General features: G+C 38.3%; 1 protein-coding gene across 1 annotated transcript in view; it reads left to right on the forward strand.

The window, feature by feature from the left end:
* SNX1 (sorting nexin 1) overlaps positions 1–13,244 on the forward strand; it is a 58,084-nt gene that overhangs the window by 24,484 nt on the left and 20,356 nt on the right. The window contains exons 2-10 of the mRNA XM_036736410.1: positions 620–728; positions 4,472–4,605; positions 5,005–5,071; positions 8,870–8,913; positions 9,891–10,032; positions 10,837–10,915; positions 11,422–11,497; positions 12,554–12,667; positions 13,074–13,167. Coding sequence (XP_036592305.1) covers positions 620–728; positions 4,472–4,605; positions 5,005–5,071; positions 8,870–8,913; positions 9,891–10,032; positions 10,837–10,915; positions 11,422–11,497; positions 12,554–12,667; positions 13,074–13,167 — 859 coding nt within the window. The remainder of the gene's footprint in view (positions 1–619; positions 729–4,471; positions 4,606–5,004; positions 5,072–8,869; positions 8,914–9,890; positions 10,033–10,836; positions 10,916–11,421; positions 11,498–12,553; positions 12,668–13,073; positions 13,168–13,244) is intronic.

A 13,244-nucleotide genomic window follows, 5' to 3' on the forward strand; every position in this document is an offset into this window, starting at 1 on the left:
TCTCACAAACTGTCAGTAATTTTCCCAAGGCCATATGGTAAACTGGGATTAGAGTCTGAATTCTAGGCTTTAATGCTATATTCTTTACATGATCAGCATTTGAAAGGATAAAGGTCATCAACCAAGTTCGAGAAATATATTTGCATGTTCTTGTGAAAAGTATCTCTAGGTAGAGCCATCACGTGGGTATACACAGTTGCATTGTGTACTTAGGAAACTGTTGAGTGTGTTAGGAGATGAAGAGCCACAGTATAGCAGCAGTGATGGCTGGTTTATAAGAATTGCTCATTTAGGGGCAGCTAGGTGGTGCTGTCCTAGGTGGAGTCAGGAGGACCTGAGTTCAAATGCGGCCTCAGACACTTGATACACTTACTAGCGGTGTGACCTTGGGCAAGTCACTTAACCCCAATTGCCCTGCCGTCTCCCCTCAAAAAAAAAAAAAAGAATTGCTCATTTTGCTGGAGAGAAAATGTTGTCTTAATGGTGATGCAACTGGTCTCCTAAAAAGCCTGTGAGAAATTAAGGAAAGTTATTTTAAGTATTTGCGTGTTCTGCCTTCTAGATAGATCAGTACTGTTCCTCATGGAAATATTCACTCAAACTATTTTTTTGCTTTCAGAGTAAGTCCACGTCACTGAAGAGATCATCCCCCCCACCGATCACTAGCAACTCCAAAGAGAATGGAGTCCATGAAGAGCTGGACCAAGAGCAGCAAGACCTCTTTGCAGGTAAGTGTGAACACTAAAAGCTGTTTTGGCCTTGTCTTCCTTACTGAAATTCTGACTTGAATTATAATAAAAATCTTATCAGCTCAATTAGAACTGAACCAAGTTATTTTGAAACAACTGGTATTTATTGAGCCCCTGGTAAGTGCATAGCACTTACTGTAGATACAAGTGCATGGCACTTGTAAGGTATAGTCCATACCTTCAAAGTGCTTACGGTGTTGTAAAGACAGTATGTAAGAATATGAAATTCTAAATGAAAGGAGTATATTATAAGTTTGATAGGGAAAGGCAGGAAGACTGATTAGGAGTCTTTTGCATCAGTCTAGATATAAACTAAGAGACTGAGTTAGAGTGATGGTATTATAAAAGAAAAGAAAGGGACAGGTGAGAGACAATGCCAAGGAAGAACTGACAAGATTTGGTGACTGGCATCTCCGGGACTAGAAGGAATCAAGATGGAAAAATAAGATTTTCATCCTGACTGGGAAATTGGAATCTGTAACAGAAATTGCATGTGAAGGGAAAACTGGTTTAGGGAGGAAGAGTAGGTGATAGGTTTTAAAGAAATTGAAATTGAAGCAATAAGTTATCAAAGTAGAAAATGTTTAGCAAATAGAAATGTGGGACTAAAGCTTGAAAAAAAAGTTCAGGAATGGTGATACTGATATGGGCATTATCACTTCCACGCGGAGGTGAAGTTACGGAATCTTCAGGGAAGAACTCTGGAGAAAAGAACTGAGTACCGAGGGCTGAACAGTAGGGAATACCCACATTTAATAGGTGGGAAGAAGGAAAAACAAGTTGAAAGTCATCAGATATTTAAAGGAGTTATATTAGAATTTCTACCAGGATTTTTAAGAGTTCTCTAATCCATATCATCTGGAACTTAAAGTGCTCTTGGGGGAGAAGTGAGAAAAGGCAATACTTTTTGCCTTTGTTTCCAGCTTCCTTTGAAACTCAGGCTTTTGGTCCATGCCATTTATGTGATGTTACTGTACAAGAAAACCTAAAATCCGAAATTTTTGTGTTTGGAAAAGATTTCTGTTTGGATTTTCTCCATTATCTTCTATCTACATGGAGGTGTAGACAGGCTTTTATTAGGTATATACTTTTGATTGACTGTGATACAATGACCAAAATTAGAATAAATGGACAATAATTCTTAAATTCAAATTTAAAATCCTACAGTAAAGTATAAGTACAGAAACTTAATAATTTCTTCAATGTCTATGATGGTGATTTTGAAATTTAAGTGAATTCTTTGATATTGTTGTTTGTTGCCAGAGCCTCTGGGAGATAGCCCTGAAGGCTTTTACAGCAATCTTTGCAAATTAATGAAAAGGAAAATGTTATTATTATTCTTGGGCTTTGAGTCTTTTCAAATAGATTGTAGCTAGAAATTGATAGCAAATTAGAAGGTGTCTGAGCAGTGCTCTAAAAGCTAAAGGTGTTGAATTGACAGTATTCCCAAATTCATATGGGTACTTTGACCTAGGTAATAGCATGTGGGTTTAAACAGTTAGACTGAGGCATAGTACTTTAAGACCTAAATGGTTTATCTACCCTCACCTTACTGTAGGTAGAGGGTTACTTTAAGTTCCAGGTAAAGAACACCCAAATTATTCTATCTTTATGTAATTTTTTTCTTTCTTTGCTGTTTGACTCTTTTTGGACCTGTAATGTGTACTCTCTCCTTCATCCCCTCCCTTACAGGCCAGATTTAGTTTCTCATGAGGCTGAAGGATGTTTTTCACAACTTTCACCAGGGGTTACAATCTTATTTATAGACGTGATCCTCATTAAATGGCCTGAATACCATGTTAGGATCTTATTATATGAGCTACTGGCTGAAACTACAGGATCCTAGTGCTTGGTTTCTTTTTAGCACCAACTGAAAGGCATTTAGTCCTAGGCCATAAGAGAGCTTTTTCTTTGATCTACAAAGACTGAGAGAGAATATCTGTTCAGGTGAGCGGCTGTCCCTTAACGGAGATACCTAGATCTACAGAGTATTTACTTTATTTGGATTCTGGACTTATAATCCCTTTATTCTTGTTTCTAAGTAGATTCATTTTAGTTACCTGAAGACTCTCAGCCCTTTAAGCTTGAGTACACAGTGTGTATGTGGATGTGTACGTGCGCTCTCATATGAGAGAGAGAGTGTGTGCTTTGTCCTCAATCTTTGATTTTATTAGTACTCTTGGCGAGCTCTGTCCTCCCAATGCAGATTGTTTATTGCTCTGTAATTTGTCTGAAATGATGTCTGGGGCATTGAGAAGTGAAGTGACACACAGCCTTATCAAAGGCAGGGCTTAAACTCGGGTCTTCCTGACTTTAGGATTTGTTCTGTTTGATTCTCTCCAGCTCATATTTAAGTTATCTAGAATCAATTAGTCAAACAGAAAAAAATTTATTAAATGCCAACTGTGTGCCAGGAACCATAGTTCCAAGTTCCTAAGTACCAGGGTTTCAAAAAGAGGCAAAAGATAGTCCCTGCTCGCAAGAAGTTTACCATTTAATGGGAGAGACAACAAGCAAACAAATAGGCTGTTGTTGTCCTTTAGTGGCTTCTGACTCTGTGACCCCATTTGGGGTTTTCTTGGCAAAGATACTGGAGTGATTTGCCATTTCCTTCTCCAAACCATTTTACTGATGATGAACTGAGGCAAGCAGCGACTTGCCCAGGGTCACGCAGCTAGTAAGTATCTGAGGCCAGATTTGAATTCAGAAAGATGAGTCTTCATGACTCTAGACCTGGCACTGCCTCCACTGTGCCACCTAGCTGTGAGGGGCCCCCCATATAAATATATACAAACATATACATATAATATGTAAAATATATATAAACAACTACATACAGGATAAATAGGAATTAATTAACAGAGAGAAGGCACTGGAACTAAGAAGAGTTGGGGAAGGATACAGGGAATGGATAGTTAATGAGTAAGTGAATTTTTTTTAATAGTTAAGGTTTTTTTTTCCCCTCAAGCACAGAGGGAAGCCAAAAGTCCTTTAACTTGAACTCTTTGGAGTAGAAATATTTCTAAAACATATTTCATTTCTACCCTCTTAAAATAGATTATACTGAACAGATAACTTTGAATTATGAAGTACGATGATATCCTCAAGACCTGTTAAAGTACGTGAAGCTGTTTGACACTATATACAGTGGGTCCAGGCTGTTGTGTTTTTTGAGTTCTTATCTCATTTTTATAGGCTTTTCTGTTTTATTACCAATATCTGTCTGCCTGTAAATAGCTATTCATTCCTCTTCTGATTTGCTATTTCTAATCAAGGTGGGTTTAGAAACCATGTAACCAAGCTTCTAGTAATTAACATGATGTATAAAATGTGTGTGTGTGTGTGTGTGTGTGTGTGTGTGTGTGTGATGAGTAAAATGCATGAGGTGTGTACTTGGACATCTTTGGCTGCCAAGACCAGCTTTTGCTTTACTCCAGATTGCTGTGTTACAGATAGATAATAGTGTCAGTTTAAGATAGTTGTGATATTACTTCAGGAAGCCATAAAGTGACAGTACACCTTCTTTATGTTTTCTACTACAGCCCTTTGACCACATAGGAACTCAAGCTGCTGTACTCTTAGTCTAAGGGTCCATAAGCATTAGAGGTAGAGAGCTGGTGATGTGATCTTTCTTGTAATGTTCTTAGAGTTAGATCTGTGACTTTAGCAGTAAGGGGCATTGGATGTATTAATCTCATTTGGGAAGTGCCCTCTATTTGTAGATGCCACGGTAGAGCTGTCTCTGGATAACACGCACAACCACCAGAAGGATGAGTTGGCCAAAGCACTTCCTTCATTTGCTCCCCAAGAAGTCACAAATTCTTCATGCAAGTCACAGCCAAAGAACTATGAGGAGGTAAGAGTTTGGTCTTGTTGCTGTTGCATTATAGAATGGGCTGCTGTTAGACATTCTAAACATCAATCAGGAAGGCTCTGACAAATTTTCTGTGACTTTAAAGAATGCTTTTATGGTTAATGGGTAGCAAGAGTACTCAGTACAAGCCCTGGCTTCTGCAAGAAGGTGTATTTGCCAAGTGTCAGTGTAAAGGCTTTCTTTTTACACAGTAATAATCAGCATTTAATATTGCTATACGTGTTTTAGGCAGTTCAACTGTTTGATTTTGGATCAAACTTGATTTTGGATATGGCTTAATATGTATAAGAGATGGCTCTTTAAGTGTGGCACTCTAATATAAGGTAAATTCAAGGCTGACATTTTTCTGCATTTTAATTCTCATGATTTCTTTTCAAAAAGCTAGAGGAAGAAGAACAGGAGGACCAGTTTGACCTGACAATTTGCATAACAGATCCAGAAAAGATAGGTGAGTACCCTGAATAACTCCCTTACAAAATGGTATTATAGACCAGAGGTATCAAACATGAAGCCATAATATTCCCCAGAGCCCCACAACCTGATTAAAATGTAACTGGGAAACATTAACAAAATAAATGAAACTACAATAAAACATATAACATGGCATTTTAAAACTAAGTCAGAAGCAGCCTACAGGGATCCTTTCACATGGTTTGTATGTGTCTTCTCCTTTTCCTCCCCACCCCCTGCCCTTTCTATTTGAGTTTCACACTACAGACTAATTTACTCCCATCACTGTGGCATGGAAATGTCTTCATCTTATGAATAAGGAACAGATGCACCAAAGTGGAGATCTGGTCAGGTTAGGTTTTTCTGAGCCCCCTGGGGAAAAAAGAAAATATTTTATTTTGTTCAGAATTAAGTTCCTCCTGGCTATGTGTTATGTTTGAGGGCTCATTCATAACTCTAGAAAAGTAGATATGTCTCCTTCCCTCCCCCCTCCCCCTCCAATTGCTTTTAGTTTAAGTGACCAGTAGAGAAGTGCAAAACCTTGCCCTCTGAAAGTTGTGACTGGTCCAAAAGCAAAATAGTAAACCTCCCTAAGGCAGTGGTTTCCAAACCTGACTTTTTCTTCCTATACCTAAGCACTAAACTAGAAAGAAAGATTTATAAATTCTAATCTAGCTTCTTTTGATGAGCTTGTGACATTGAGCATGTTACTTTTATCTTCTCTGTTTCCTTATTCTGGTACCAGAATGTGTTCAGGCTGTAAGGGTCCTTAGGGATCACCTAGTCAGACCCTCTTTTTACAGTTGAGGAAATTGAAGCAAAGAGATGAAGTCATTTGCCCAAATTTGCACAGATAGTTATTGATGTAGCTGAAACTAGACCCTGGGCTTCCTCACCAGTAGTCTAGTGCTCTTTCTCCTGGACATCTTATAAATTCTATTGCCCACCCCACTTTTTTAATAGCTAGTTTTCAATGATTACCTGCCCTTTTTTTGTTCTTTTAAGTTGGCACTTTTGTCAGCTAAAAAGGCTAGTTTTAGTACCTTTTAAGATAGAGGGAAAATAAAATAGCACCTAGAGGATTGAGTATTCTATTGCTAAGATTTTTGAAAATTTTCACTTAACCCTTCTGAACATCTATAGAGATTAGAAATATGGACTAATGAAAAAAAAAAGAAATATGGATTAATGGGGGGCAGTAGAGCAGAATAGGACACATCGATAGCATTTTAACTGTGAATATCACTCAGTTTTCTCTTCTGTCCCCAAAGTGCTAAACTGACAATTGAGGAACAAGAGGTGTTAAGTATTTAGTCAGCCTGAAAACCCTGTTTCCTTTCTTTTCTTTACTATTTATATTGCCTTTATTGTTTGATGAAAACTCTATTTCTAATAGAAAAATAAGTATGTAAGCATCTCTAACACTTACTCAGCCCAGCATCCCACTTTGTCCTCAAATGAAATTACCCAGGAACATAAAATACTTAATATGCTACTGAAAATTTGGTAAACTTGTTGGCACCAGACTCTAGTTTCGAAGGGGTTAGTTAAAGGGGCCTAGTAAGCTGCAAAGAAGAGGGGAGACACACATGCACACACATACCCATACAACTGTATTTCCAGTCTCTACAGATCACTGAGAATTAACTATTACAAAAAGGGCAAGGGTAATAGAATTTTTTAAATGTTTAGTACAAAGAGCACTGGATTAGTAAGGAGTAAGACTGAGGTCTGTTATGTGGACCCTATAGATCTTATTCTTTTAAACTCACCCTACTCCTAGCAGATAATTAAGCTCATATCTAGCAGGTCCTTGATTTCTAGCATTATGAATTGGTGGAGAAATCAGCTGCCCAAGACTATTTTAAAATCTGAGGTCTAATCTTCACTGGCACACCTTCTACTTATTTTGTTTGTTTATTCAATTTGTGCTTCTCGTTCCTTATACTTGATAACTAAATTAGAATCCATCTACCCCCCAAAATCCCCTCTCAAATTCTCTGCAGCCCTGTAGACATCAGGCTGTCAAGTATTGTAAAATATTTGGGAAACCGACATAGGTGAATAATGTTTATGATGAGCCAAACTTTCTCTCCCCCTTCTTTTTTGGGAGAGGTTCTCTTTGTTTTCTCTAGTATGTTATACATGCACTAATAAAGCAAACAAAATTCAAGGAAAAATGTTACTAACTTTTCATCTCTTCTGTTCTTTATCATTTACAGCATTTTGCTTTCATGAAGTTTGTATAGGTACACTAAGAATTTTTGGTCATTTTGGAAAATGCCCAATGGGATTGGAGTTTGGGGTATATCTTGCTATGGACATCGTGAATGGCCTTTAGGCATTTTGACGTGTCTGGATTTAAACAGATTTAGGACCTAGATTTGGGTCCTAGATCAAGAGAGCTTAAACTTTTTTGTGTCATGGATGTTTTTTGTACTTTAGCGAAGCCTATAGTCCCCACCTCAAGAAAATGATTTTAAATGCATAAAATGAAATGCATAGGATTTCAATAATGACCTGCAAAAGATCACAGAACTTTAGTTGGTAACAGATGTAGGATTCTCTGTCCAGTTAGCCTAAAGAAAAAATATTAGTGAGAAACAGAAGAGAAGTGTTAAACTAAAGATGCTGAATGGCAAAAATTACCTCTAAGGAATTACATAGGTTAAAAAAGGAAAGGAAACCACTTTGTTATTTTTCTTCAGTAGTTTTTGAGTGCTTTTGATAAAAGTTGTCACATCTGATCACTGAGACCCAACTGTGACAATTGCTCTTTCTGATCTAGGACAACTCGTTCATTCTCCTCTCCTTTCAGCATTAATTTAAGAGCTCACATCACTGTAATTCTTTGTTAACTAGATTTTCCTGTTTGGTATGAAGAGAGGGAGAAAATAAAATCACTGGCAGACAAAAAAACCCCTAACTTAGGACTGGAACTGTGTCTGCCTGGATCCTAATACATGTTTTTTCTGTGTTCAGATTGTCAGTGGTTCCTTTATATGCCCAAGTGGACCAGGTCAGTTCTCTGTTGTAGAGAATACCAGTCTCTTGAATCTCAAATCATTCAGCAGTCAAAGGCTTTTTCAGAAAAATGGCACCCTCCCCCCTCTTCTTGTCTCCCTATGAAAGGGAGATTTGTATGACATCAGTCCATCAGAAAATCTTCTCTTGCTCTGGGCAAACATCGTAGATTAGAGAGGTCAGTGTACTATGGCCCCATTAAAGAGAACTGTGACAAATATCTGAAAAAGCAAACCATCCATAACTTTGGACTAAGGGTAGAACCACTTGTTTCTTTTTATATCCGTTGCTTCCTTCTCCTTATTTTTGATACAGCCAGCAAATTGTTTCATTTTGGGCAGATGTGTATAACCAGCCCAAATATTGGCAGGGCAACAACCAATTGATTGTTAAGGTCCAGTGCAGATTTTGGAGTATAAATAAGGCCTGGATTCAGAACAAAAAAGCTGAATCTATTGTCTTCCATCAAACTGGAACAAGCCCAGCATCCGCTATGACATGTGTGTACAAGTCCTAAGGCAAAATGGAATCCAGTTTCTGGAGGGCTTTGTTAAACTTTGTAGCACAAGAAGTATCTTTTTTTTTTTGTTTAATTCTATTTTACTTTCAGATCTGCGTTATTTCCCTCCCTCTTCGCTTTTCCCCCAAGGTTCTTTCTTATAAAGCTTATATGGCTTCCAGTTTCACGTAGGAGTAACGTAGATCTAGAGCAGTGTTTAAATGTTAGACTGGTCAGAGAACTGACTTTGTTTCCTCCTCGTTCCCCCTGTAGGAGATGGTATGAATGCATATGTGGCCTACAAAGTTACAACACAGGTGAGTCTAAGAGAGAGCCCTGATTCTTTAGACTTTTAGCAGATATATGTTCTCATAATAAACGTGGGTATGAAATTTCTACTTTACATTAGAAGCCCCTTAATTTCCTTGCTATAGTTTTTCTTGTCTCTGACACAAGGTGGAGCCAGCCTTTATACTCCAATAGCTCCCCTAGATACTCCTTATGAAATTTTCTCTGAGGTCTGGGAACTAACTGCAAAGTCTGAAATGAAATTTGAGTGTCAGAATTGAATTGTGCAGTCATTTCAGTTGTGTCCAACTCTTCATGACCCCATTTTGGGTTTTCTTGGCAAAGATACTCGAGCAGTTTGCCGTTTACCTCTCCAGCTCATTTTACAGACAAAAGACACTGAGGCAAACAGGGTTAAGTGACTTGCTCAGGGTCACACAACTAGTAAATGAATGAGGCTGGATTTGATTTCAGGAAGATGAGTCTTCCTCATTTCAGGCCCAGCACTTTATCTACTGCGCCACCTAGTTGCCTCCTTGAGTGTGGCAGTATTTCTGAGACTAGGTGGACCATACCCAGCCAATGCAACAACCCCCTTTAAAGCTCTTCATTCTTTTCAAATGTCATGTAGGAAGCTTAAATCTTTCCTTCTTCTGTGTCCCAATGGACTCTAGTCTTTTCATATAAATCTGACTGATACTCTTGTTAGGGATGAGAATGGTGGGGGTGTGTGGGTGTGTGTGTGTGTGTGTGTGTGTGGGTGTTTCCAGATATTTTTGACTTCTTAGTTTCTTTCTGTGGTATAGCTTCTTTGGCATCAGGAACTACATCCTTTTAAACCAGAGGCAATGGATGAGTGTGATTAGATGGCCATGGAACTTGAGCTCTAAGCTAGAATTGGGCATTTATTTCCTTAGACACACTGTTTTTGATAAATTGAAAAGAAGAGATCTGCATGGTTAATTTCTTATTTTCAGCTAATCTTCTGCTTGTTTTTGTCCCCAAGACCAGCTTGCCAATGTTTAAAAGTAAACAATTTTCAGTGAAAAGAAGATTTAGTGATTTTTTGGGACTCTATGAGAAACTTTCAGAGAAGCACTCGCAGAATGGATTTATTGTCCCTCCTCCTCCAGAGAAGAGCTTAATAGGTGAGGTTGTAGCCTGTGGCCTTCTAATTTTGCAGGTTTGTTTTCTATGCATATAACAACAACTAACATTGATAAAGCGCCTACTGTGTGGCAGGCACTGTGCTAAGCACTTTACAAATATTATCTCATTTGTTCTTCACAACCACCCTGGGAAGTAGATGCTATTATTATTATCCCCTTTTACAGTTGAAGAAACTGATTCTTAAAAGTAATTACCTCAAGTACATAGACACACCTTTTAGCGGCACCACAGCCTCCTACTAGGTGAAAAATGATCTCTAGTGATTTGGTGGAAATCACTCAAACAATTTAGTCAACATGTTTTTCTTCTTTTCATTTGGGAGTATTTGAGGATTTTGGCCTCAAACTCTAGGATCTGTCTGTGACATTATCAAAGGCTAGGGAACCAAGAATTTTTCTTCTAGATACCATTTGAGAACAGGAATTTCATAATTTATCGTACTATTTAGTCTGAAGTGCAGTGGCTGAAGATGTCTCTCCTTCCATCATTTAACATCTGCCCTGTGGGTAATATTAAGATATTACATACAAAGGTTCAGGTTTTGGAACATAGAGTTAGTCCTGGTTCTTGATATATTCAGCCTAGTTAAGGGGTCACTTTATCACCTAACCTTTTTTTAAAATGTTGGCGCTTATTTGATTGCATAATTATGCTTTTTGGTTGTATTTTGCGGTGTTACATTTTTATCGTCGTTGTTCTGCCACCCATTGGCTTTGTCACAAACGTGTCCTGTTGCATATTTATTGTTTTGTTTTGTTTTGTTTTTTCAAATTCTACTCCAGGAATGACTAAAGTGAAAGTTGGGAAAGAAGATTCTTCTTCTGCAGAATTTCTAGAAAAAAGAAGGGCTGCTCTAGAAAGGTAAGTGTGCCATTAAGAGCAGAGATCTTCCTGGTTAGTATAAGAACGGATAAATTGGACTGCTATTTCCTAAAGGAATGATCTATAAATTTCAATCAGAGCTGAGACCTATTCTTAGCAATGACACTTGGTCTAGATGAATGGAAACTAAATGACGTGAGACAGATAAATCAAGTTCAGTGTGTGAGATTTTTTCCCCCTCTATTTTTGTTTCTTTCTAAACATTTCTCCTACCTCTCCAGGGGGAAGGAACTGTTTTGCTCTTCCTGTCCTGAGTTCAGAAAGGTTAATCACATCCTGCTTCTTGAATGATGTTTCACCTATCAGTTGTTAATAATGTAATCTAGAATTTGTTCACTAGCCCAGGCATATCCAAGTACCTAATCAGAATGGGAATGTTTTAAGTGAGGGAAACAGTTGTGTCAAGGAACAGACTTGTATAAGGTATGTAGCTGGTGTAAGACTTGTGAGTCCAGGTAAATTAGTGGAATGCATTGCTTTCCTAGGTATCTTCAGAGGATTGTGAACCATCCCACCATGTTACAGGATCCTGATGTCAGAGAGTTCTTAGAAAAGGAAGAGGTAAATATCGGATAGATCAAACTCCTCTTCAGAGGGATGTCTGCCTCTAGAGTTTGGGGTAGTAAGTATATTCATTATCTTGCTCAACAGATTTGTTGAGCACCTACTATGTACATAAGGAGCTATGTCATTAAAGACTAGTCTTATGGTATTTTTCCATTAAATGAAAGAATGAGGTTAATGGGGTACTTGTGTTTGTATCTTTTCTTCCTTGTTCTTTTGCTCCAGTTGAGTACACAGCATACCTTTAAAGAGCTCTCTAAGACATGCTAAGTCCTGTTTTTTTATGATGCTATTCCAAGAGAACTTTTGACTTCAAACAAAACCATATTGAGAAGTTCAGGTCTAGATAGGTTGGGAGATTTCAACATAAGGTCACTTGACCACTTAATACACATGATTGACTTTCCTTCTGCACATAATGAGAACTAAAGAATTTGTTGTATTTATTTCATATGGTCCTGAATTATCAATCCTGACTCTGTATTGATAGTAAGCTCCTCTCTCTCCTTTTTAAAAACCAAAAAAATCCATCTGGAGTGATTTTTGTTTAATGATTCATGTACAGTTGAATCTTCTTGCAGTGGTCTCCAGAACTAAAAATCTGTTTTGGGGGATTGAGAGGTGGGGAAGAGTTGTCACCAGCCTCTTACTTGCCCAGGGTATGTCACATTGTTTTCTCTTAAAAACTTTTATTTTGAGAACACCTCACCTTTTTAATGGAATGAAATCTTTCTAGTTCTAAGATCCACATTAATTGGTCTTTTTTAAATTCCCAAGATGAAGTATGCAACACATGTGGTTAGTTTGCCCTTACCTCACAGGTTCATTGAATTAAGTATGTTACAGGTTATTAACACTTATAAAAGAAAATCTTTGCTGATGTGGGATAAAGTTAGCAACTTATAAGAGAGAATTAGGTTTTTGGCAGGTGTCTTCATTTGAGAGCTGGAGTGACTGCTGTCTGTTTGATGCTTAATTGTACTAAATTTGGAAGAATCAATGGCTGTTGTCTTTTGGGTATGACTTATCACCTCTGTCTACTTGGTGTTACAGTTGCCACGAGCAGTGGGTACACAGACATTGAGTGGAGCCGGTCTCCTCAAGATGTTTAACAAAGCTACCGATGCAGTGAGCAAAATGACCATCAAGATGAATGAGTCTGACATCGTGAGTAGCCGTGTGCTCCTTTGGGTCTTTTCTTTGGGGTTTGTAATCTTAATAATAGTCATTTGTGTAATGCTTTAAGCTCTGTACAGCACATTTACAGAGGAGGAAGCTAAGGCACATGGAGGCAAAGTGATTTGCCAGTGGTTACACAACCAGTAAGTGTCAGAGGCAGGTGGCAGGTCTGCCCTGCTGTTAGGACCAACATTCTTTCCACTCTACCCCACTGCCTCTCTTGTAGGCTCTCAGCTCCTGATTCTTCAGTAGCCCTTAGACTTCCTGAAGATCCAAGGCTACAAACTTTGAGAGTGTTCTGGGGAAGCTAAAAAACCAAATTCTTCCCTTCTCCAAAAAAAAACAAAACACAAAACCCCAACACATTATAGTATCTGGCTTATCTCTCTTTCAGTGGTTTGAGGAGAAACTCCAGGAGGTGGAGTGTGAGGAGCAGCGTTTACGGAAACTGCATACTGTTGTAGAAACTCTAGTCAACCATAGGAAAGGTAATGATTTCTGGAATGTACTTGGAATGGGAAGAGATTGATGCATGGCACCTGTGAGCCAGAGAGGGGGCATGCTG

The sequence above is a fragment of the Trichosurus vulpecula genome, chromosome 8, assembly GCF_011100635.1.
Source record: "Trichosurus vulpecula isolate mTriVul1 chromosome 8, mTriVul1.pri, whole genome shotgun sequence".
Lineage (NCBI taxonomy): Eukaryota > Metazoa > Chordata > Mammalia > Diprotodontia > Phalangeridae > Trichosurus > Trichosurus vulpecula.